The 23945-nt window shown below is 47.1% G+C and overlaps 1 protein-coding gene across 2 annotated transcripts; it reads right to left on the minus strand.

Moving 5' to 3' along the window:
- Nucleotides 1-4382: 4382 nt before the first annotated feature.
- Znf623 (zinc finger protein 623) lies at nt 4383-14208 on the minus strand. 2 transcript variants are annotated; one of them, XM_026409930.2, is made up of 2 exons: nt 14105-14208; nt 4383-7833 (listed from the first exon to the last, which is right to left on the minus strand). In XM_026409930.2, exon 2 carries the CDS (start codon nt 7758-7760, stop codon nt 6261-6263), a length of 1500 nt encoding a protein of 499 aa, XP_026265715.2. In that variant the 5' UTR covers nt 7761-7833; nt 14105-14208; the 3' UTR covers nt 4383-6260. The 2 variants fall into 2 exon arrangements, with proteins under 2 accessions (XP_026265715.2, XP_026265716.2); XM_026409931.2 differs by lacking the exon at nt 14105-14208 and adding an exon at nt 13883-14025.
- Nucleotides 14209-23945: the final 9737 nt, after the last annotated feature.

Raw genomic sequence — 23945 nt, forward strand, 5'->3', positions numbered from 1 at the left:
TGGAGATTCCTTATTGGCTGATTGCCATAACTGGATGATGCTAATGGAGTCAAGCTGTGTGTAATCAGTTAGGTATATATACCTCTGCTGTTTTGCAATAAGGAGGCTCCTGCTACCTTGAGTTCCCGCTGAGTTTCCCTGCAATAAAGCAGTTCCTGTTTCAACCTTCAAGTCGCTTGTCACCTCCCGGTTATTGTGTCCAGCGGGAGTGCGGCAGTGAGAAAACGCCTGTAGTTGGCGGCATTGTTTATGGCAGTATGAGCTGCTGCAAGGCCTGGGCTGCAGTGTGGCCGTGGAGTCCTGGAAGCAGGCGCAGCCTGGAGGTGGGGGGCCCTCCCTGGAGGAAGGTCTGCTTCCACCCAGCCACAGGAGAGAAGCCAACCCCGGGCAGTCAGGGACTGAAAGGAAGTAAGGACAGCGTCCTCCCTCTGGGGCTGGGAAGGGTGAGCAGGTGCCCGGGTAGTGTGAGGCTGGCCATCACAGCCCTAGTGGACCAAGGTTTTGCTGGAGGCACATGGCCAGGGCCCACTGCAGGTCTGAGTAGCTGCAAGCAAGCACTGATAGCTGCCCCAGGTCCAACAGAGGCCACAACTCAGACTGGGAGTAGATTCTGGAGACAGTAAATGTGACGTGGAGGGTGGTAGCACGGGGGTGTTCCCGGAGGTGTCGGCCCTGGCCCTCAGTGAAGTCCACAGACCTGTACTGCAGCCCTCCTGTGAGCAGTGAAGGCCACCAAGACTTACCATATGAAGGGGAGTCCCTCTTCTTCCACGAGGGCTGCCTTGGGAAGGAATAGCCTACTGTGATCTGGAAGGGCAGCTGGACTGCGGGCCAGGGTGCCTGGGAGAGGTGGCTTGGTCTCCTCCTCCCACCACAGCATCCTGCCCCGTGCTCCCTGGAATCTGTCTGGGCTAGGTGACCACTGCTCTTGCTGCTTAGAGCCACCTGGTGGCTTTCAAGGCCTTCATCTACAGCTAGGCAGCCTGTGACCACAGCCTCCCGCCATCAGCCCCGGGAGCTGTGCCCGCAGGGCTCCTGCACCCGCTGCCGTCTACCGGGTAAGATGGAGTTCCGACTTGCTGTCGGCATGCTCAGCTCATAAAAGTACAGAATGCCCAACCAACCGTGGAAATGGGGAGAATCACCCTGTTTCCTTTAAGTCTGTGCCATGTGGCATTTTCTGTGGTGGCCCTCACTCCACCCACATCCCCTCCCCACCTCCCGCTCCACTAGGCACCCTGTGCGGCAGAGACCACCAATACCCTTGTGGAGCCTCCCAGGCTCACGCTGCATGCCCCCAGGGAGCCACAGCTCTGTCGGGCTCAGGACCTGGTGTGGCTGTGACTTGGTTCCAAGGGGATGAGAGCAGGAGTGTCCTGTCCTCCAGGCCACACGCCTGTCTTCCCCCAGGCTGAGAAAGGCAGTGAGTGGTGCAGACTTGCCCGGGACAACCTCCCCCCTCCCCGCCCTGTGAGAAATGGACTCATGAAAGCCCCTGAGCCTCAGGGTCACTCTTCTGTTTGTTTTGTGACAGGGTCTTTCTACATTGTCCGGGCTGGCCTCAAACTCCTGGATTCTGCCCACTAACGGGGTTAGCAGTTTCTGCCACTGGCAGTGAGCAGGAAGCTGAGGAGAGAGACCTGGTGGACTGGTGGTCGCCGTCTGCGTAGCACAGACTTGTAGGAAAACTGAAGGGGTTTTTGTTTTTTTAACCTGAAATTCAAATCTTTTTTCTTTTTAATGTGGTGCTGAGGATCAAACTCAGTGCCTCACATATGCTAGGCAAGTGCTCTGCCACTGAGCCACAAGCCCAGCCCCTGAAATTCAAATTTAATTGGGTTCCATTTGACGGGTGCTCTACCCACCTGAGCCTCCTGAGTAGCTGGGATTACTGGTGTCCACCACATCAGCTAAGAGGGAATTTTGTCTTTCCTTTTTTTCTGCAACAGGGATTGAACCCAGAGGTTCTTAACCACCGAGCCACATCCCCATTCCTTTTTTGAGATAGTGTGTCACTAAGTTTCCTAGGGTCTTGCTAAATCCTGAGGCTGGCCTTGAACTTGCAATCCTCCTGTCCCCACCTCCCAAGGACTACGTGGTGCATCACCACACCCAGTGGCTGGGAGGGAGACTTTGAGAAAAAGGTCATCAAGAAAACAATTCTGCCAGATGTATAATCCCAGAGACTCTGGGGGCTGAGACAGAAATATCAGAAATTTAAGGCCTGTCTCGGAACTTATTGAGACCATGTCTCAAAACAAAAACTTAAAAGGGTTAGGGATGTGGCTCAGTGGTAGAGCACCCGGATGGACAAATGGACACAATCCTGAAGTGGGAGGAAATGAAAAGAAGGAAATCATGATTCCAAAAGTTTACACACCCAAAACCAGAGCTGACAAAACGGAATTATAACTCATGAATCCAACTCTGAGTACATTACTGGGAGAAGTGCCGAGTAAAGCAAATGGTTAGTGGGGAAGAAAACCAGAAAGGACGAAGGAAACATGAGTTCGACTAGCAAACAGCTTGACCTGATCAACATTCACAAACACCAACAGGCAAACAAGGGCAGAAGGCATACGCCCTCAAAGGCAAACCACGTTCCTTGGCACAATAGAAGCCTCAAACTTAAAAGAACTGAGCTGGGCCTCAGCAACTCAGCGAGACACTGTCTCAAAAATCACAAAGTGCTGGAGACATAGCTCAGTGGCAGAGTGCTCCTGGGCTCAGTCTGTAGTATGGGAGGGACAAAATGGAAGAACTGTGGTATGCAGAGTTCAAGAGCCAAAAAAGTTAGGGTTGTTAAAATGCCGATTATCCCTACACTGATCTACACAACACAGGATTTGATAAACTGACACTGAATTTTGTAGGAAAATGCAAAGCACCTAGAATAGTCAAAACGATCTTGGAAAAAAATAAAAATGAACAACTTCCAATACCTGTTATAAAACTATGTGAATCAAGTACCACATTGAGATAAAGCAGCAGCCACTCGCACATGACACTAAAGCTTTCCAAAGGTAGAGAAGCTCACTATATGGGAAAGAAGTCTCCCAACACACAGTGCAGTCACAGCAGCTGCCCACGTGGGTGAGAGCCTGACCGCACACTGAAAATGAAAATGAGCTCCAGGAGGGTCGTGGACCTAACTAACTGCAGAAGCCAAAATGGTCAACGTTCCACATTCAACCACATAAGAAAACAGCAATGGCCTTAAGCAGGCAAACATTTTTTGTTTGTTTTTCAGCCTAGAAATTAAACCTGGGGTGCTGTATTACTGAGCTATACCCCAGCCTTTTTTTTTTTAAACAGGATTTCACTAAATTGCCGAGGCTGGCCTTGAATTTGAGATTCTCCTGCCTCAGCTCCAGAGTTACTGGGATTACAGGTGTAGGTCACTACACCCAGCAGCAAATATTTCTTAAAACTTAAAAATCATTAATTAGCTAAAAAAGATTCTGATAGGGCTGGGCTCACAACTCAGTGGTGGAGCGCTTGCCTGACATGTGTGAGACACTGGGTTTGATTCTCAGCACCATATATAAATAAATAAATAGAAGACTCCAATAAGTTAGGTTTAATAAAAAAAAAGTTTTAAAAAATCTGTCCAGGTATAGTGGAGGACACCTGTAATCCCAGCTACTTAGGAGCTTGAGGTAGGAGGAGCACAAGTTCAAGGCCAGCCTCAGCAACTTAGGGAGACCCTGTCTCAAAATATAGAAAGGCCTGGCGCCACTCAGGGGTGGAGCTCCCCGAGTCAATCCCTAGCACAAAAAGCAAGAAAGACAACCCACCTTAAACATGAGCAAAAAACACGGACAGACACATCACAAAAGATGATGCAGACAGGCGCTGGGCACCGTTCAGCAGGCAAATCAACCCTGACCCCAGATGGTGACAGCACCAGTGTTGGCAGGAAGAGAAGACGGGTCACCAGGAGACTGTTGGGATTTCCCACCAAAACACTTTCATGGCAATGGACTGTTTAGTACACCCCATATTTATGCTGAAATCCCAACCCCACAAGTGGTGGTATGAGGAGGTGAGGCCTTTGAGATGATCAGATGTCCAGGGCAGAGTCTTCCCAAATGAACTGTGAAAGGCCAGAGAAAACTCCTTGTTCTTCCTGCCGTGGGGGTTACAGGACACCCATCTATGGAGGAGGACCCTCACCAAATCTGCCTGCACTTGACCTTGTACTTCCCAGACTCCAGAGCCACAAGAAATGAATTCCTAGTGTTCATAAGCCCTCCCAGCTCAGAGTGTTTTGTTACAGCGCCTGAATGAACAATTATCTTAAAACTTGGCAATAGAAGCTGTAGGTATTCACCCAAAAGAAAACCCCATGTGCAAATAAACACATTTACACAAATGTTCATAGCAGTTTTATTCTCCCTCCACCTGCCCTGGTACTGGGGATGATCCCCAGACCTTGAGCATGCTAGGCAAGCACTCCACCACTGAGCTACATTCCCAGAATTCCCAGCAATTTTATTTTTAAGAGCCCAAAGTGGAAACTCAAATTTCCAATAGATGGATGAATAAACAAATGACAAATTTTCCATGCAGTAAACACCACTTGACAAAGAAGACCACTAAAACACAACCTGTTGAGTCTAAGGGACAAGAGTATGCACTAGCAACAGAAGTGAACACACTTCCGTTTCCACATGTCACCGGCTGCACTCATGTAGGTGGGGCTCTAGGACAAGCAACACTAACCTTCACTGACACAGTGGTCACTGGGGCTGGGCTGGAGCTGGCTGGCAAGGGCAAGAGGAAACTTTTGGATGAAAGACGTCTTTTTAATTGTGGGGGTGGTTACACAGGTGTGGGGATTCCCTTGTCCTGGTTAAAGTGGCCAGTAATGCCCCTTTCTTGACTGTCTGCAACATCAAGTGATGGCATTTTCCAGGAAGTGGACTCTGTGTACAGTCTGTTTAGAATGGCCCGCCCCTTCAAGGCTTCCAGGGTCACTAGAACGTGTTAAGAACTCAAACTGTGTCCTTATGGGCGAGAGTTGTTCTGTACCACCTCAGAGCCAGCTGCTGTTCACCATGGACTGAACTTCCCGGTTCTGACAGCCCAACCACATGGCAATCCTGTCTGCCTGTCCCCTGGGATTCCCTCCCCCAGGTCATTTCTCCTCCTCTAGCTGACAAGCACCCACTGCCCTCTCTGGAGCAGCTAAAATGTCCCTCCTCTGTGAAGCCTTCCAGATTCATGTGACAATAAATCTCCTTCTTACCTAAGGTCCTACAGGACCCAGAACACTCTTCTATTTCGACACACCAGTCGTACACCACATCTGTCCTCCCCACTGCATTCAGTGGCTTTGGGATGGACAGTGCCTTACTCGTTTTTTCCATTATCTAGGATTATTCTCTTTAGACCTCAATATATTTTTTTTCAAATGTCAGAACTGACAATGTGAGCAAGGAAATGACAGAAGACAAATTAATCCTGGAGCTGCTAGGACACAAGAGAAGACACCTCCAGCACAACAGGTCACACTGGTGCCAGATGAACAAAGAATATGGTAACATTAAAAGTAGCAATAAGTCAATGGCTATTACACCCAGATCTGGGGGTGCTTTTTATTGCCATGTGCCAGACACTGGGGACACATAAAGGAACTGAGTGTGAGGGGAGAGAATTCGTGATTCTGGTACATCAAAGAAGTACAGTAGCAGAGGGAGCACTGAGCCAGAGAAGCATGGAGCCTGCTTGGCTAAGCACCAGGGAAACTCGGCTTAATGTGACGCCCGAGGAGACTCGCACCGTGATCAGGAATCAGCAGGGCAAGGAAGACCCTTCAAAGAACAGAGGCGGAAACAACCTGGAGAACATGGGAAATAGCATGTATCACCTGCCTGGCCAGAAGCTGAGTGGTCAAGGGGCAGAGACCTTAGGACCGGGCAGGGCTGGTTCTGAGTCTCCCTCTTTAGTCTTTCCGATAGGTAACTCTCTCTTGAGTAACAGGATTAGACACTCAGCTCTGCACTTAAACGACTTAGCTCAAGTGTGGGTTATGATTGTGAGGAAATCTCTACCTTTTCTTGAGACGACCTTCCCACCCTGAGCCCACCCCAGCTCAGGCCAGCCACCAGGTTCTTCAGTTCTCCTGCCCTGGTGGCAGTCCACTCCAAAACCAGGCTGTCTAGATCAAGGAAACTCTACACATCCCAATCTCACAAGTCACACGAATGCTAAGTCCGCCCATTACCAAACACCACTCCCAGGGCCAGAGTGATCTTCTATACACTGTCTGCACAATCCCCCTGTCCTGTGGCTCTCTTAGCCAAATGCATGGGGGCCTCATCCAGAGAAAGGCCCTCCTGGTGCACAAAGTCTGGGGGCGGGGCACAGCCCTTCCCATGCTGACTACACTCGTGGAGCTTCTCCTCCGTATGCATCTTCTGGTGCTGAAGGAAGTTTGACCTCTGGATGAAGCCCTTCCCACAGAAGCTGCACACATAGGGCTTCTCTCCAGTGTGGACAATCTGGTGCAGCAGCAGCTTGGAGCTCTGGATGAAGGCTTTTCCACAGTCTTTGCATTCAAAAGGCCTGTCCCCAGTGTGGATCTTCTGATGTTCTGTGAGGTGGGCCTTCTGCAGAAAAGCCTTCCCACACTCTTTACATTCATATACCCGCTCACCAGTGTGGATTTTCTGGTGTCGGATAAGGTAAGAACTCAGAAAGAAGGCCTTCCCACACTCGTTACACTCATAGAGTTTCTCCCCAGTGTGGATTCTCTGATGCTGAGTGAAGTTGGACGTCTGGCTGAAACGCTTCCCACACTCATTGCACACATACGGCCGTTCTCCAGTATGAATTCTCTGGTGCTGAATAAGCTTTGAACTCCGAATAAAGGCTTTCCCACACTCACTGCACTCAAAGGGCCTCTCTCCAGTGTGAATCCTCTGATGCTCAACGAGGTCCGAGCGATGGCGGAAGGCCTTCCCACAGTCTCTGCACTCGTACTGCCTCACTTCAGTGTGCACCTGGTAGTGCCGAATGAGGCTCGAGCTCCTGATGAAGGACTTCCCACACTCGTTGCACTCATAGGGCCTTTCTCCTGTGTGTATTCTCTGATGGCGAATGAGTAAGGAGCTCTGACTAAAGCCTTTCCCACACTCTTTGCACTCAAAGGGCCTCTCTCTGGTGTGAACCCTCTGGTGCCGGAGCAAGTCGGAGCTGTGACAGAAGGCTTTCCCACACTGAGCACACTTGAAAGGTTTTTCTCCCACGTGCACTCGCTGATGCTCAATTAGGTCTGCATAGTGGATGAAGTCTTTCCCACACACATTGCACACACAGAGTCGGTCTCCAGGGTGGACCCTCTGATGCTCAGGGAGCTGTGGGGTCTGCTCAGAGCCTTTCCCACAGTGATCCCATGTGTAAGACTTCTCCCCAGTATGAGAAATCTGATGTCTAATTAGGTCTGAATTAAAAGGGAAGCTTTTGCCACAAATATCGCAAGGATGTGCCTCCCCTTCTATGAGCTCCCTCTGAAGTATAAGAATGTTTGAGTTCAGAACAGTGTCTCTTCCTGACTTAACGCACACCTGGGCTGTCTCTCCTGTTTGGATTTTCCAGTGGGTCACTGTCACCTGCCTGAAGTCCCCCTCCTGAGAGGGAGGACTCTCCAGGCTCTGCCCTTCTGGGTTTCTCAATAGCTGCCCTAATCTGGCTTCCTGGACTTCCCCCGATTCAGGGGCGGGGGGCTCCATCACTGTCAGTTTGTCTGACATCATATTATGTGAATTTTCATCCTCAGGAATTCAAGTTTCAAAGTCAACCTTCTTGTTACCAGCTCCTATGCAGAATCTGAAACGACAGAAAAAGATCATCTTTCCCTTGGTTAACAGGAAGGTGCTGAAGCAGGTGCAAGACTCAGCTCAGACGCTGCAAGTGGGAGAGGAAGAGTTTCCTCTGCCCACACTCCCAACCCTCCTCCACTATGTGTGCTCATCTCACCCACCAGCCACCTCCATGTAGAAAGCCTTCTTTGTAGGTCCACCTCCGACACGTCCAACTCCAGGACAGGGGGTTCTGTGGTGAGGACCCCTGGTGACCCTTGGTGTGCTCTGGGTGGGTCGCAGAGGGTAGGAATATGGCCGGAACTCTAGTCAAAAGTCAAGATGTATATTCCTGAACTATTAAATGCATCAACCCGACCTTCTCTCCACTGTCTCTCTTTCCTTCCCGTGCGGCCTTCTGTCCTCACCCAGTAAGGACTCCAGGCTCACCGTACTGCAGCCACTTGACACTCCCTCCTGTACAGTCACTACATTAGCAACAGCTACCGCGTCCTCACCTGCAGTGACGTAAAGCCAGGCGTCCAGTCAGGACCTAGTATTTTCTAGTCCTGTACTTTCTGTGATTTTACCATCTGGGTCTGTAGCATTACATCCATGCCAGCTTAAAATGGCTCCTGCTTCCTGCCCTGGTCTACCTGACCACTCTCATCACTTCACACAGCTGCCCCGTTCATCCTGAGATTCACATCCACACTCCAACCAACCTCATATCAAACGTATTTAAAATGTAAAATTGTGTATGGAACATACGCAGACATTTTTCTTGCTTAATTCCCTCAAAAAATATAGAATAACTATTTGCATGTGTTAAGTATAAATAACATGAGGTGGGCTGGGGATGTGGCTCAAGTGGTAGCGCACTTGCCTGGCATGCATGCTGCCCAGGTTCGATCCTCAGCACCACATACCAACAAAGATGTTATGTCCGCCAATAACTAAAAAATAAATATTAAAAAAAATCTCTCTCTCTTTAAAAAAAAAAACCAAAAAAAACCTTTAAAGTAGTCATTTAAATAAATAAATAAATAAATAAATAAATAACATGAGGTGATTTAAAGTATTTGGAGGTTATGCATAGGCTACAGCAAATACCATGTTACACACAGGAACTAAGTATATCCGCCCGTTTTGGCATCTCCAGAACCTAGGGATGCCTGTACAGTCAGCCTCTTCATATAATCCCAATTCCCCTGCCCTTTCACACCTACCAGCTGGTGTGGGACCTGGCTCTGGTCACATTTAGCTTGCCTGCTGACCTGTGGGTGTGCTCGTACTGCCTGGGGACCCAGAGCTGCCAGAATGCTTCCTCTGAAATCATGTCCATCACTCTCTTCTGACCTTTAGGTGATAACCTGGCTCCTCCTCTTCAATGAGAAACGGTAAGCAGTGGGACAGAATGTCCACTCCCCCACCTACCTCTTGCTCTGTGAAGTTGTCCTTGACCCAACTGGAGTTCCCCAGTCATAATTCACTTCCTCTCTGCAATCTAATCCCACGATCCCTCCAGCCCACCATTCCCACCAGGACACAGCAACACAGTTTTCCACCCACCTAAAAACCTTTGTCATGTGCCTATACTCCTACCCACTGGGAAGGCTGAAGCAGGAGGATCACTTTAGCCCAGGAGTCTGGGACCAGCCTGGGCAGCAGAGTGAGACGCTGTGGTGGCGCGGTGGTGCACGCCTGTAATCCCAGTGGCTCAGGAGGCTGAGACAGGAGGATCATGAGTTCAAAGCCAGCCTCTGCAATTGTGAGGTACTAAACCACTCAGTGAGACCCTGTCTCTAAATAAAATATTAAAAAGGGCTGGGGATATGGCTCAGTGGTAAGTGCTCCTGAGTTCAATCCCCGATACCAAAAAAGAATGAAAACAGGTGGGGGGGCTGGGGATGTGGCTCAAGCGGTAGCGCGCTCGCCTGGCATGCGTGCGGCCCGGGTTCGATACTCAGCACCACATACAAAGATGTTGTGTCCGTGGAAAACTAAAAATAAATAAATAAATATTTAAAAAAAAAAAAAAAAAAAGAAAACAGGTGGGATATGGTGGTACACAGCTATAATCCCAGATACTCAGAAGGTTGAGACAAGAGGGTCTCAAGTTTGAGGCCAACCCAGGCCACTCAGTGAGACCCTGTCACAAAATAAAAAGTAAAAAAGTCTGGGATGTAGCTCAGTGGTAAAGCACATAAGGGTTCAATCCATAGAACCACATAAACAACCATCAAAAAATACCCCCAACTTCCTAACTCTATTCTCCTCCAGCTCCACCCACGCTCTCCCCTGCAGCAACACAGGGCCACGGTGCTCATTTCTCCACCGTTTTCTTCTTCACTGAACTCACTCCAGCACTGTCACCCTCACAGCCCACCTTGTCAGCACAGTGGGCCCGGCCATGGATGCTCACGCAACTCAATCCCTGTCCATACCTGCCAGCCACTGACTTGCCCCTCTGGAGGTCACACTGTCAATGGGCTTCTTGGACAACCTCTCCTGACTATCCCTTTCTTACCATAACTCCCTCCTGGTGTCCTCTGACCATCTCCACCCTCCCATACACTAAGCTCAGTGCTCAGATCTCCTCTCCATCTCCACTCAAGTGAGGGGCGCGCACAGCCTCTGAGGAGACAGACCCATCCACTGAAGACGACACGCACTTCTACCTACAGCCTGGCTCTCTCCCCGCTCCCGCACCTGACAGCTCCCAACCTGATGCCTGCACTTGGATGCGCTCAGCTTCTCAAACTAATGGGTCAAACTTCAGAATAGAGGTTCTCTTCCCATCTGCCCCTTCTGTAGCGAGGCCACATGACTTCATCTGTTCAGACCAGACTGCAATCCGGACTCCCTGCTCTTCCACTGACATCCCAAGTCCAACCCATCAGCAGACCTGCAGGCCAGGCCTGCACACTGCTGAAGGCACCTGACAGTGTCTCAAATGTCAAATGCCTTCCTCCATCACCACTTCTCACCACACAGGTGCAACAGCCTCCAAACTCCATATTTCTTCTTTTCTATCTTCTATATAGCAGCAGAAGGAGCCTTTAAAAGCACGAATCAGCTATCAATCTCCTACTCAAAAACTTTCAGGGCTCTCTACCCCCACTATGTCAGAGACAGCATTCTGCCCCAAGTAGGTAAGATGAGTCTGCAAAACAAGATTGGTCAGTGACCAGGCCTTCAGGCCAACCTCTTCCCCCTTCCTGAGCCAGCGGTTTCCAGGGCATGTGTTCTGCTCTGCTCCTCCATGCCACGAGTTTTAAACAGGGAAGTCTGGCAACAGATCTAACTGGCATTCAGTCTCCTGGTCACTGACTAGTAAGGTGACTTTTTGTGCTTTGTGTGCCTCACTCTTGTGCCTCAACTGCTTCAGGACCCAGGAAAGGAAGGTTGTGCCCTCATGCTCTGGCCACGCAGTGCTGAGCACTGGACTGGCATCACCTCATGCAACCCTCAGAGGGCACCATGTACTCCACTATTCACAGAGGAAACAGAATAAGAAAAAAGTCACCCAAGGTACCAAGCCAACAAGGGCAGCTAAGGCTAGAATCTAAGGTACCAAACCAACAAGGGCAGCTAAGGCTTGAATCCCAGTCTGTCTGCCTCCACACCCATTTCCTCATGGAGACTGTTTTCTTTCCTAAGTGTGATGTCACTTTTACAGATATTTTGCTGAGATATCAGCTAGGATTAGTATTATGACCTCATCAATTAGCAAGACCCTGTCTCAAAATATTAAATAAGAAGGGGCAGTGGGTGCAGTTAAGTGGTAGAGTATCCCTCAGTTCGATCCCCAGTACCAGGAAAATGAGGGAATGAATTAGGAGTAGGAATGTGGTTTCTTGGCTGTTCTAATCAGTAATATTGATTTTTCTTCCCCCGTGTACTTGGGATTGAACCCAGGGACTCTACCACTGAGCTACATCCCCAACCCTTTTCATTTATTTATTTATTTTGAGGGGTACTAGGGATTGAACTCAGGGGCACTTGACCACTGAGCCATATCCCCAGCCCTATTTTATATTTTATTTAGAGACAGGGTCTGACTAAGTTTGAGTTGCTTGGCACCTTGCTTTTGCTGAGGCTGGTTTTGAACTTGAGATCCTCTTGCCTCAGCCTCCTGAGCCACTGAGATTACAGTTCTGCACCACCACACCAGGCTTTTTTTTTTTTTTTTTTTTTCAGTACTGGGGATTGAACACAGAGACACTTGACCACTGAGCCACATCTTCAGTCCTATCCAGCTCTATTTTGTATTTTATTTACAGACAGGGTCTTACTAAATTGCTTAGTACTTCACCATTGCTGAGGCTGGCTCACAATCCTCCTGCCTCAGCCTCCAGAGCTACTGGGATTACATCCAGTGTATACCACCATGCCCAGTTTTTTATTTATTTTTAATTTTGAGACAGGGTCTGTGCTCTGGCCTCAAGTTTATGATCCTCCTGCCTCTGAGTCACTGGAATTATAGGCAGGCTGCCATTACACCTGACCTAACTGCTAGTTTAAAGTGACAACACATCTGGCAACAATCTTCTGTGTGTCTACAAGAATACAGTTTAAAACCATGTGCCTGACAAAGGTTTTCATATATTTTTTTTAACTTCATAGGAAGTTCTTAAATAGAATATAACTTGCTTTAAACAAACATATATTTCAAAATCAACAATCTTAAGTTTCTACTTAGCTCCTTTTTCTTCTGTGAATATAAGTAAAATTAAATCAATACTTTTTCCTTTAAAGAAACTTGAGTGAAATAAATAATAGTAAAACTATGCCAGGTTTCTGAAACAACATGACCCTTTTCTGTTACAAAACATGGAATCTACTGGAAGAAGCATCACAGGAATGGTATAAATGCACAGTGATGCTGTGTATCAGCAGCAGTGACCGTGACTCTGGGGTATACTGGGGTGTTCCTTATGGCACTAGAAGCTCAGCCTTCACATCTACACTGGTAAAGGGGCATTCCAGCTTTGGTTCTCAGTAATTTACTGCTTGAGGCCCACAGAAAAAGAGCAGGATGGTTTGCTAAGCTTCGGCCCTGGCAGTGCACATGCTGCAGCAGTGGAGGCCCCAAGTGTGTGCCAGCCGGCAGGCAAGGTGCACTTGTTTTGCATGTTCTCTGCAGAACCTTCCAAGGGATTCAAGGAACTGACTTGTTCAAGGTCAAAGAGAAGCAGAACCAGCTGCTAGCTGCTCTCTCTGGCTCCTCTTCTCCCTCTTCACTGTAAGGCCACTGTTTTCTGCCTCTAGCAGCTGCTCTCAGGGTTCTCCCAAGGAAAACAGAAAAAAGTCTCCCTTTCCTGACAAACCCAGTGTTCTTTCACCAGCACTGTCCACCAGCCCAAGCAGCACCCACAGCTTCCTGAACTGTTTAGATGACACCACAGTGTTCTGTGTCTCTTTCCCTGAGCTCGGGGTCTTCCATCTTCAGCTGGGCTAATAAGTGTCCTACGGATTTCCCAGCTCTGCCCTCTCTCCTTATCACCTGCTGGCTGTTCCTGAAACAGCAATCCATCCCAGAACTCCAGGAGAGGCCAGCACAGGTGATGACTTGTGAAATCCCTCCCAGCACCTTCCATAAGATGAATGCCCTGGTTATGACAACTGTGAAAGCACTGATGTAATGTCACGGAATGACAGGGACAAAGGCCTCCTCTCTGTGGATAGGGAGAGCACGGTATTGCCTGAAGACTCATTTCTCAGATCCTAGGTAGACATAAGACATTAATACTCTGGGGGACCGCAGGCACACACTCGGGTCCCGAGGACCCTTGGATCATGGTGCAGCCAGTGTGTAAAGAGGATAAAACGTGCCTGGCATCAGCAGAGACACCACTGGGGCTCACAGACTTCTAAGAGAAAAGGAAGTTTCCAGGAAAATGGAGACAGCATAGCCAACCACCTGTCCCCATGTGGGGTTTCTTGCAGCTGACTCAAACCAAGCTTCATCTCCGCCTCTAACCCCAGCAGCACAGAGGTACCGGCGATGCATCTCCAGCGGAGGCCGCAGGGAGGGAGACAGGGTCAGAGGCACAAAGCAGCGACGCTCGCACCTGCACCCGCAAACGGCTGGGCAGCCCATCTCGGAGCGGCTCAGAGGCCGGGTGGCACCTCGGCGGGCCTCGCGGAGCGCGGGGAACGCGCCTGGCATCACGCAGGAAGCTCTGGGGGGACCAGACGGCCGGCTTGGGCGCCGCCGCCGCGGCCCCGGGAGACCGGCCCGCCTTGGCTGGGCCGGACGCCGCCCGGCCGCGAGCCCTCAACACGCCACTCACCCGGCGCCCGGCGGCGAGAGGACGGCGCGCGCCCGACGCCGTAGCCAGGCCGCCCAGCCCTCGACCCCGCAAGCCGCCGACAAAGCCCGCACGACGGCCCGCAAGCCGCCACCGGAAGTTACACGAGATCCCGCCCTGAGGACTTCCGGGAACGCTCTAGGCGCCCCAAGAGCCGACTCCCTCTCGGTGGTGCGGACTTCCGGCCAGTGGGCCGGGGTGGGGGGGGCTCGGGATCTGGGCCGTGGCGCAGCGCGGGCCGGCGGGAGGGACGTTGGCAGGTTTGCGAACCTCTCCAGCAGCGAGGCTGGCCTCCGGGAAATCCCGGGTGGTGTGGGTCTCTCAGACTTTGGTCATCGCCCCCTGAAAATGTTGGGGAGCGGCGAGCTGCAGCGAGAGGCTCACCCCCAGCCCCAGCGAGGGCCGAGAACCTCCCGGGTCTTGGCGCGCAGGGGATCCGGGGGCCGCCGGCCTGGAGGAGACCAGCCTGAGACCCAGGACCACCCTAGGCAGAACCCAACATGTAGTTCCAGCCAAGAGGCCCCTGAGCCCTCTTTTCTAGAGCACTTTTCTAAAAGCACTTGCGGTTATGAATGGGATTTTTACATCCAGCGAGGTCTCCATTCCTTTGAATTAGGTTCGATCCTCAGCAATAAAGACAAATAAATAAAGGTACTGTGTCTACAACTAAAAAATATAAAATAAAAAAAAGGAGGGCTGGAATTGTGACTCAGTGATAGAGCGCTCTCCTAGCATGCACGAGGCAGTGGGTTCGATCCTCATCACCATATAAAAATAAAAAACGAATTGTGTCCACCTAAAACTAAAAACAAATAAATTAATTAATTAAAAGGAGTAGCGTTTGGGTCAGTGGTAGAGCATTGCCTAGCACTTATGAAGCCCTGGGTTTGATCTCCAGCTTGGCAGGACAAAACAAAAACCTGGAACAGGCAGCCAGTAAGAAGGCAGGGAGGGAAGCCTTGGGTTGCTGCTGCCCTCCCCACCCTTGTGGCTTGTTGAGAGCCACAGCCAAAGGGGCCCCAGCAAACTTCCAGCTGCCAGCAAACTTCCAGCTGCCGGCTGATGATTGGCTCACAGTGGCCCCAGCAACATCTAGCTGATTGGCTCCTCTGTGGTGATGTTCATTGGGCTGTTTCCCTGCCCTTCAGACTGCCAGCTGATGATTGGCTCACAGTGGCCCCAGCAACATCTAGCTGATTGGCTCCTCTGCGGTGATGTTCATTGGGCTGTTTCCCTGCCCTTCAAGCTGCCAGCTGATGATTGGCTCACAGTGGCCCCAGCAACATCTAGCTGATTGGCTCCTCTGCAGTCATGTTCATTGGGCTGTTTCCCTGCCCTTCAGACTACGGAACTGCTCATTGGGGGACTTCTTTGGCTCCGCCCACGCGACCTAGCTAATCGGCCTCAAGAGCAGGAGGATTGTGGGAGGTGGTGGTTGGTGTGTGGGGAGGCTTGTGGAAGCCGGTGGTGGCAGTTGGGCTCTGAGGGTTTTTCCTGAGGAGCTGTTTTGTTTGGCGTTTGTAGTTTTAAAAATAAAGTTTGTTTCTTTTGACAAGTGGCTCCTGAATTGTGCCCAGTCAGACTGCGGCATTTGGTGGCCCGTACGGGGAACGAACCCGCGACCTTGGCGTTATCAGCACCAAGATATATCACAATGGAACCATCATGGTGAAGATTTAAAAAGAATAGAAAAGTACAACCCAGGGACTCTGCCAGTTGGCACATTGACATTGTGGGCGAACGTATCTGGTTTGCTTAGTCCAAAGCCTTCAGATCAGACAAAGGTAGAGGAAGGAGAAGACATATTGATTCAAGTAAAAGAGGTCTCTCAAGTTAGTCAGAATGAGGAAAAGATTCAAGTACAAGAGAAGGTCTTACAAGCTAGTGAGACAGAGGAAGGAAGTTTAGAGCAGAAAAAGCCATCAGGGGAAAAGTTACAACAGGAGACTGCTAATAACACCTTTCTATCGGAGAGCGAAAGTCTCCAACCAACAGCACCACCTCTACAGGAGACTGCTACTAACAGCATTCTATCACCAGAGGGCATAAGTGTCCAATCAACAGCACCACCTCCATATGCTAAGAGACTCCCAACCCCCGCAGTTGATAGTTGGGATCCTGAGACAGGATCTCAAGTATTAACATGCCCTGTATTTGAGGTAGGAGGGCAGCGAATTCACCAGGGTTTATTTTACAAAACAGTGAAGGAGCTAAAAGAGGCTGTAACAACCTATGGTCCTCAAGCACCCTTCACTGTAAGCTTGATCGAATCCATTACCAACTTAAACATGACGCCAGCAGATTGGGCTAATATGTGTAAAGCTGTGCTAACTGGAGGACAATACCTGTTATGGAAGGTTGCTAATGAGGAATTTTGCAAGGAGACAGCTATGGGAAATGCAGCAGCTGGTTATCCTCAGAGAAATCTAGATATGTTGTTAGGAAAGGGACCTTATGAGGATCGGCAGCAACAACTTGCATATGATCCTGGTGTATACGCACAAATTGCTATAGATGCACTTAAGGCATGGAAGACTTTACAAGGACATGGAGGTTTACAAGGTCAATTATCTAAGATAATACAAGGAGCTAATGAACCTTATGCTGAATTTGTAGATAGGCTTATTCAAACAGCTACCAGAGTTTTGGGGAATACAGAACAAGCAATGCCATTAATAAAACAACTGGCTTATGACCAAGCGAATCGTTGGTGCAGAGATATCATTAGACCATGGAAACAGGAAGATTTAAACAAATATATTAAATTGTGTAGAGACATTAATGAACAAGAGCAAGTCATGGCAGCTGCAGTAAAACAGGCTTTAGATGCCAGAGACATTAATGAACAAGGGCAAATTGTTGCAGCTGCAGTAAAACAGGCTTTAGATGCCAGAGACATTAATGAACAAGGGCAAATTGTGGCAGCTGCAGTAAAACAGGCTTTAGATGCCGGGCTAAGAACATGCTACAATTGTCAACAAGCAGGACATTTTAAAAGGAATTGCCCCATAGGAGGAGGGTTTAACAATACTAGGTATCAAAGGAATAGAATACCGGGTATTTGTCCACGATGCCGTAGAGGGAGACATTGGGCTAATGAATGCCGTTCTCAAACCACCATAGAGGGTACTCCATTATCAAAAAACGAACAAGGACAAGGTTTTTATCCACAATATCGTGGACAAAGGCATCGGGCTCCGTTGCCAAAAAACGGACAGGGGGCCCCAATGCTCCGGGGCCCCAAACCACAAATATATGGAGCTCTGGAGGAACCCAGCAACCCCAGCAACCCCATCAGGGTAGTGCCCAGGGCATCAGATCCCTCATCAGACAGACTAGAGGGAGCGCAGGGTTGGACATCTGCGCCTCCGTCAAATCAGTACTAACTCCAGAGATGGGAGTTCAAATCATTCCCACAGGGGTGAAAGGACCTCTTCCCAAAGGAACAGTAGGCTTATTATTGGGACGCAGCTCTTCTACTCTAAAAGGACTTTTGATAAGTCCTGGGGTAATTGATCCCGATTATGAAGGTGAAATAAAAATTATAGCCAGTTCTCCAAAGGGTATATCAGTAATTTCACCAGGAGATAGAATAGCACAATTACTAATAATACCAAGCCTACATGATAAATTTTCCAATCATACTGTAGAAAGAGGTTCCAAGGGATTAGGCTCCACAGGTGTAGATTGGGCTATGCTTTCTTTAAATTTAGATTCTCGCCCCATGCTAAAACTAAATATTCAAGGACATGAATTTAATGGGCTACTGGATACAGGTGCAGACCTTAGCATTATCTCTCGTCAAGAATGGCCATAACATTGGCCATTACAACAAGCCACTCAAACGCTTCGAGGCCTAGGAGTGGCGAATAATCCCGATAAAAGTGCAATGGTATTAGATTGGAAGGATCCTGAAGGATGTGAAGGAACTATACAGCCATATGTATTGGATCATCTTCCTGTAAATTTATGGGGACGAGATGTCTTAGATCAATTAGGTTTGACATTAACAAATAATATCAATCAAAATGCACCCACTATTATGGCTAGACAAGGTTTTAGGAAAGGAAAAAGATTAGAAAAACAAGAACAAGTTATAGCAGCACCAATACAAATAAATCAAGGAACAGACAGACATGGGTTGGATTTTCACAAAGGGCCACTGAGACAATAAAAATTACCTGGAAATCAGAAAGACCAGTATGGGTCCCTCAGTGGCCCTTGACTAAAGAAAAGATACAAGTAGCCCATGATCTGGTCAAACAACAATTAGTGGAAGGACATATACAACCTTCTGTATCTCCCCATAATACTCCCATTTTTGTCATCAAAAAGAAATCTGGTAAATGGAGATTATTGCAAGATTTAAGAGCCATTAATAATGAAATGGTCATTATGGGACCTGCTCAATCGGGGATTCCTCAGTTGTCTGCTTTGCCAAAAACTTGGTATGTTTTAGTTATAGATATTAAAGATTGTTTTTTTTCAATTCCAATTCATCCTGAGGATAGTCCACGTTTTGCATTTACTATCCCTGCACTGAATCATGAAGGTCCTGATCAGAGATATGAATGGAAAGTACTCCCTCAAGGGATGGCTAACAGCCCAACTATGTGTCAAATTTATGTTAACAAAGTAATCCAGCCACTTAGAAATCAAAATCCTGAGCTACAAATATTTCAGTATATGGATGACATATTATTAGCACACAGAGCTAAAAACACATTGCTAGAATGTTATGCCACACTTACAAACTTATTAAAAAATTATAATCTAGAGATAGCAATAGATAAAGTACAATTAAATTTTCCAATTAATTATTTGGGAGTTCTATTATCCTCAACCATGGTCCGTCCACCAAAAATTCAAATACGAGTAGATCAACTCAAATCACTTAATGACTTTCAAAAGTTATTAGGAGACATAAATTGGATAAGACCTTATCTAGGTATTCCAACAGGAGAATTGGGACCTTTATTTGATATCCTAAAAGGTCCATCAGATCCAAATTCACCCCGAATGTTAACGCCTGAAGCAAGAAAGGCATTAAAAATCATTGAAACATATATGGAAAATATGCATTTGGATAGAATTGATATAAGTTTGCCTTTATTATTTATTGTACTATCAACAAAAAATATTCCTACAGGAGTATTTTGGCAAGAAGGTCCATTATTATGGATACATTTATCTTATTCTCCTAACAATATTCTTACTAGATATCCTGAGGCTGTAGGACAATTAATACTCAAAGGAATAAAAACAGCAAAGGCAGTGTTTGGAATTTCTCCTAATAAAATTATTACTCCATATACTATGAATCAAATTGATGAATTAGCTAATGAGTTAAATACTTGGGCAATAATCATGTGCAAATCTAATGTTTCATTTGATAACCACTTACCATCTAATCCTTTATTGTCTTTTTGGTCATTGCATCCTGTAATTTTTCCAAAAATGACAAGAAAAACACCTATCATGAATGCTCCAAATATATTCACTGATGGATCAAATAATGGTACAGCAGCAATAGTTACCCCTGATCGAACTTTTACATTTTTAGTACCCAAACAATCCGCTCAAAAGGTAGAGCTTAATGCAGTATTACAAACTTTTGTGATGTTTAAAGATTCTGTATTTAATTTATTTTCTGATAGTCAGTATATAGTTAATGCTATAGTATCCCTTGAAGATGCTGGTAGGATTTCCCCTTCTTCTACTGTTTTCTCTTTATTTTCCACTATACAAAGTTTAATCTGGGACAGAAAAGATCCATTCTTTATAGGACATATCAGGGCACATACAGGATTGCCTGGAGCCCTTAGTTTGGGCAATGATTTAGCAGATAAAACTACACATGACGTACATATTTTCTCTATACTAGAAGAAGCTATAAATTTTCATAAAAGGTTCCATGTCAATGCTAATACTTTACAAAAGCGTTTTAAAATAACTAAGGAACAAGCTAGACAAATAATAAAACAATGTCAAAATTGTGTGACCTTTTTACCACAAGTTAATCTTGGAGTCAATCCTAGAGGATTGATACCTAACCATATTTGGCAGATGGACGTCACACACTTGCCAGAATTTGGAAAATTAAAATATTTGCATGTTACAGTTGATACTTCTTCTGGATTTTTGATGGGCTCCCTTCATGCCGGAGAAAAAACTAAAGATGTTATAGCTCATTGCTTACAAAATTTTGCCACTGTGGGCATTCCAAAACAGTTAAAAACAGATAATGCCCCTGGTTATACGTCTACTTCTTTTAAACAATTTTGCTCATCATTTGGCATTACTCATATAACAGGAATCCCATACAATCCACAGGGACAAGGCATAGTTGAAAGAGCTCATCAAACTATTAAAATGTACTTATTAAAGCAAAAAGACGGAATTGGGAAGGGGTATATATTCCCCAAAGATAAACTTAAAATAACCCTTTTTACTCTAAACTTTTTAAATTTAGATTCATCAGGACTTAGTGCTGCAGAAAGGCATATGTGTCCAAAAAATGTACATAAGCCCAAGGTACTTTGGAAAGATATTCTAACAGGACAATGGAAAGGTCCTGACCCAGTAATTGTCTGGAGTCGGGGGTCTGTTTGGGTGTTTCCACAGGAAGAACAGCAGCCGATTTGGATTCCGGAGAGATTAACTAAAGTCCTGACCCAGTGATTGTCTGGAGTCGGGGGCCTGTTTTTGTGTTTCCACAGGGAGAACAGCAGCCGATTTGGATTCCAGAGAGATTAACTAAAGCAATTTCTACAGACCAAAAAGAAGATGATTTGGCTCAAATCCATAACAGCTGATATCCAAAACTCCAATTTGGCTATCCTTACATCTGCGACAGAACCAGGATGCTTTTTTCAATATCTATTTTATTATTGCCCTTTCCCATATCATGAAGTTCTATTTTGTTTTTTGATCTCATACAGACCTAGGTTAATGTTTTGCTGATCAGTTCTATATATTTTTTTTTTACTATAGAGTTGTTAAACATTGCAATGGAGATTTCACCTGTAAAAAGTTATAAGGCCTTTACCATTATGTTATGTGTTGTATGTATTATGTGTGCACACTTGTGTTTTGTGTTATGTGTTTGAATGTACATATGTCCATATATCATATATGATGAGCGCTCATAAAAAAAAAAAAAAGGATCCAAAAATTTTTTTTTTTTATTCACGTGATTTAAATGGTTTAATTTAAATTGGGTAAATAACTGTTAAGAATTGTTTTAATATGTAAACAAAAAAAGGTTAACAGATCTGTTTGTTTACTTTCACCTATCCTTTTCATTATATTTAATAATTCTTTTCAAGATAATGTAAATTGTTAAGAAGATTGTTTCCTTTTAGTGCCTTCTAGAATGATACACAATTATTAATATTAACCATTATTGACAAAATTCTTATCTTCATCCCAATGCCGGTGGAGATAATGTAAATTGTTAAGAAAATTGTTTTCTTTTAGTGCCTTCTGGAATGTTACACAATGTTTTCTTTAGCTATTATTGCCAGACTTTCTATCTTCATCCCAGTGCCAGTGAAGACAATGTAAATTGTTAAGAAAATTGTTTTCTTTTAGTACCTTCTAGAATGTTATATAATTTTTTCTTTAGCCATTATTGCCAGAATTCCTATCTTCATCCCTGTGCCGGTGAAGACAAAGATAAAACTAATCTACAGTCTCTGCAATAGCCATCACTGAACCGCTTACAGAACTTGCCTAAACTATGTGTCACTTGTATGCATTGTGAACTCACTTGTATGCATTGTGAACTATCTGTTGGTGCAGCGACTTGTGGTAGTATTGGAGTATTGATTTGGTATATCTTCCTCCCTTCTGCTTGTAATGATCGTTCAGCTATTTGGGGGCCAACAGAGGTGAGGCAAAGAACCTCACCCCCCCCCCCCGCTGGTACCTCTCCACAGGTGTGGCTGTATACTGGACCGGTAGTCAATGACGGGTAAGATCCAATTACAATGGTACCAACCTAAGACAGGAGGCTGACGCCCTGAGGTCAGCTCATCCGAAGACGGGTAAGGACCATATGTAGTATTGGACAACCTAAGGCAGGCACGGTCCCTAAGCCACATGCTTGTCGTTTAAACAGAGAGGGGGAGATGTTGAGAGCCACAGCCAAAGGGGCCCCAGCAAACTTCCAGCTGCCAGCAAACTTCCAGCTGCCGGCTGATGATTGGCTCACAGTGGCCCCAGCAACATCTAGCTGATTGGCTCCTCTGCGGTGATGTTCATTGGGCTGTTTCCCTGCCCTTCAAGCTGCCAGCTGATGATTGGCTCACAGTGGCCCCAGCAACATCTAGCTGATTGGCTCCTCTGCAGTCATGTTCATTGGGCTGTTTCCCTGCCCTTCAGACTACGGAACTGCTCATTGGGGGACTTCTTTGGCTCCGCCCACGCGACCTAGCCAATCGGCCTCAAGAGCAGGAGGATTGTGGGAGGTGGTGGTTGGTGTGTGGGAGAGGCTTGTGGAAGCCGGTGGTGGCAGTTGGGCTCTGAGGGTTTTTCCTGAGGAGCTGTTTTGTTTGGCGTTTGTAGTTTTAAAAATAAAGTTTGTTTCTTTTGACAAGTGGCTCCTGAATTGTGCCCAGTCAGACTGCGGCAGTGGCTGATTCAGGTTGTGGAAGACATTGAGGAGCCCAGCTCTGGACCAGTGTCAGAAGCTCCACATAGGAATGAGTGCCCTTAGCCTTGAGCGATGAGAATGTGGAGATGTGGCAAGCCAGCCATGGGCTGTGTGTGTGTGTGTGGACTCTGAGCACTGAGCCCACAGGGTGGACAGACCCGACCTTGTCCCTCTGTTTGGCTGGGCCTGGCTCTGCCATGATCCCCACACAGCTCATGAGATGGGCGTGGCCTTCCTAGATGTCAGTCAACCTGCTGACAGGAGACATCAAAAAGCTAGACTCAACCCCCTGAAACCTGACCCCTTGCCTCATTTGAATGGCTTCTCCCCAATAAAAGAGTTCAGCACATGTTCTCTCTTTTCCACAAACCTGTAAAGTCAGAGGAAGCATCTCAGGACCCAAAGAAAAAGGTATCTCTGTCTCTTGTGTGATTATTTCATGTAGCCAGGTTCCCCTGGCGTAACCCTGAGTGATAAGTTGTGGAACACGTCAGGTGTTTTAGAAATCATTCCTCACTCCCCAACAACCCCATAGGAGAAGCTGTTGATTAGAGCCCTCAATTTCAAGGATCAAAAACCCCAAACCAGCCAGGCACAGTGGTGCATGCCTGTAATCCCAGTGGCTTGGGAGGCTGAGGCAGGAGTTCAAAGCCAGCCTCAGCAAAAGCGAGGCACTAACCAACTCACTGAGACCCTGTCTCTAAATAAAATACAAAATAGGTCTGGGGATGTGGCTCAGTGGTTGAGTGCCCCTGAGTTCAATTCCTGGTACCAAGAAAAGAAAACCCAAACCAAGAGAAGACAACTCCTGAGCAAGTCATGAGAAGTTGGAGGTGGGGATGCTCCTGGTTCTGCAGGGCCTCGGGCTCCAGTGATGTCATCAGCAGTGGGGTGAAAGCATTCAGCCCTGGTCTATCCCCGACATCCAGCTCACTGGCCGTACATGCTGTGTCCCACTGGTTGACCATGACCCAATCACACTGTCCTCTGTGGCCTTCCTAGGGAGCCCCTGCTTGTGCTGAAGGTGGCAGCTCTGGGCCCAGATCTAGTCCTGCCACTTCCTTATCAGACTGCTGGTTGGGCATAATACTGAGCCCTCATGCCACAGTTTCCCATAGCAATAGCATCCCAGGGCTGCTGAGGCCTGCCTCACTGTCGGCTTCACCA

The sequence above is a fragment of the Urocitellus parryii genome, chromosome 7 (assembly GCF_045843805.1).
Source record: "Urocitellus parryii isolate mUroPar1 chromosome 7, mUroPar1.hap1, whole genome shotgun sequence".
NCBI lineage: Eukaryota > Metazoa > Chordata > Mammalia > Rodentia > Sciuridae > Urocitellus > Urocitellus parryii.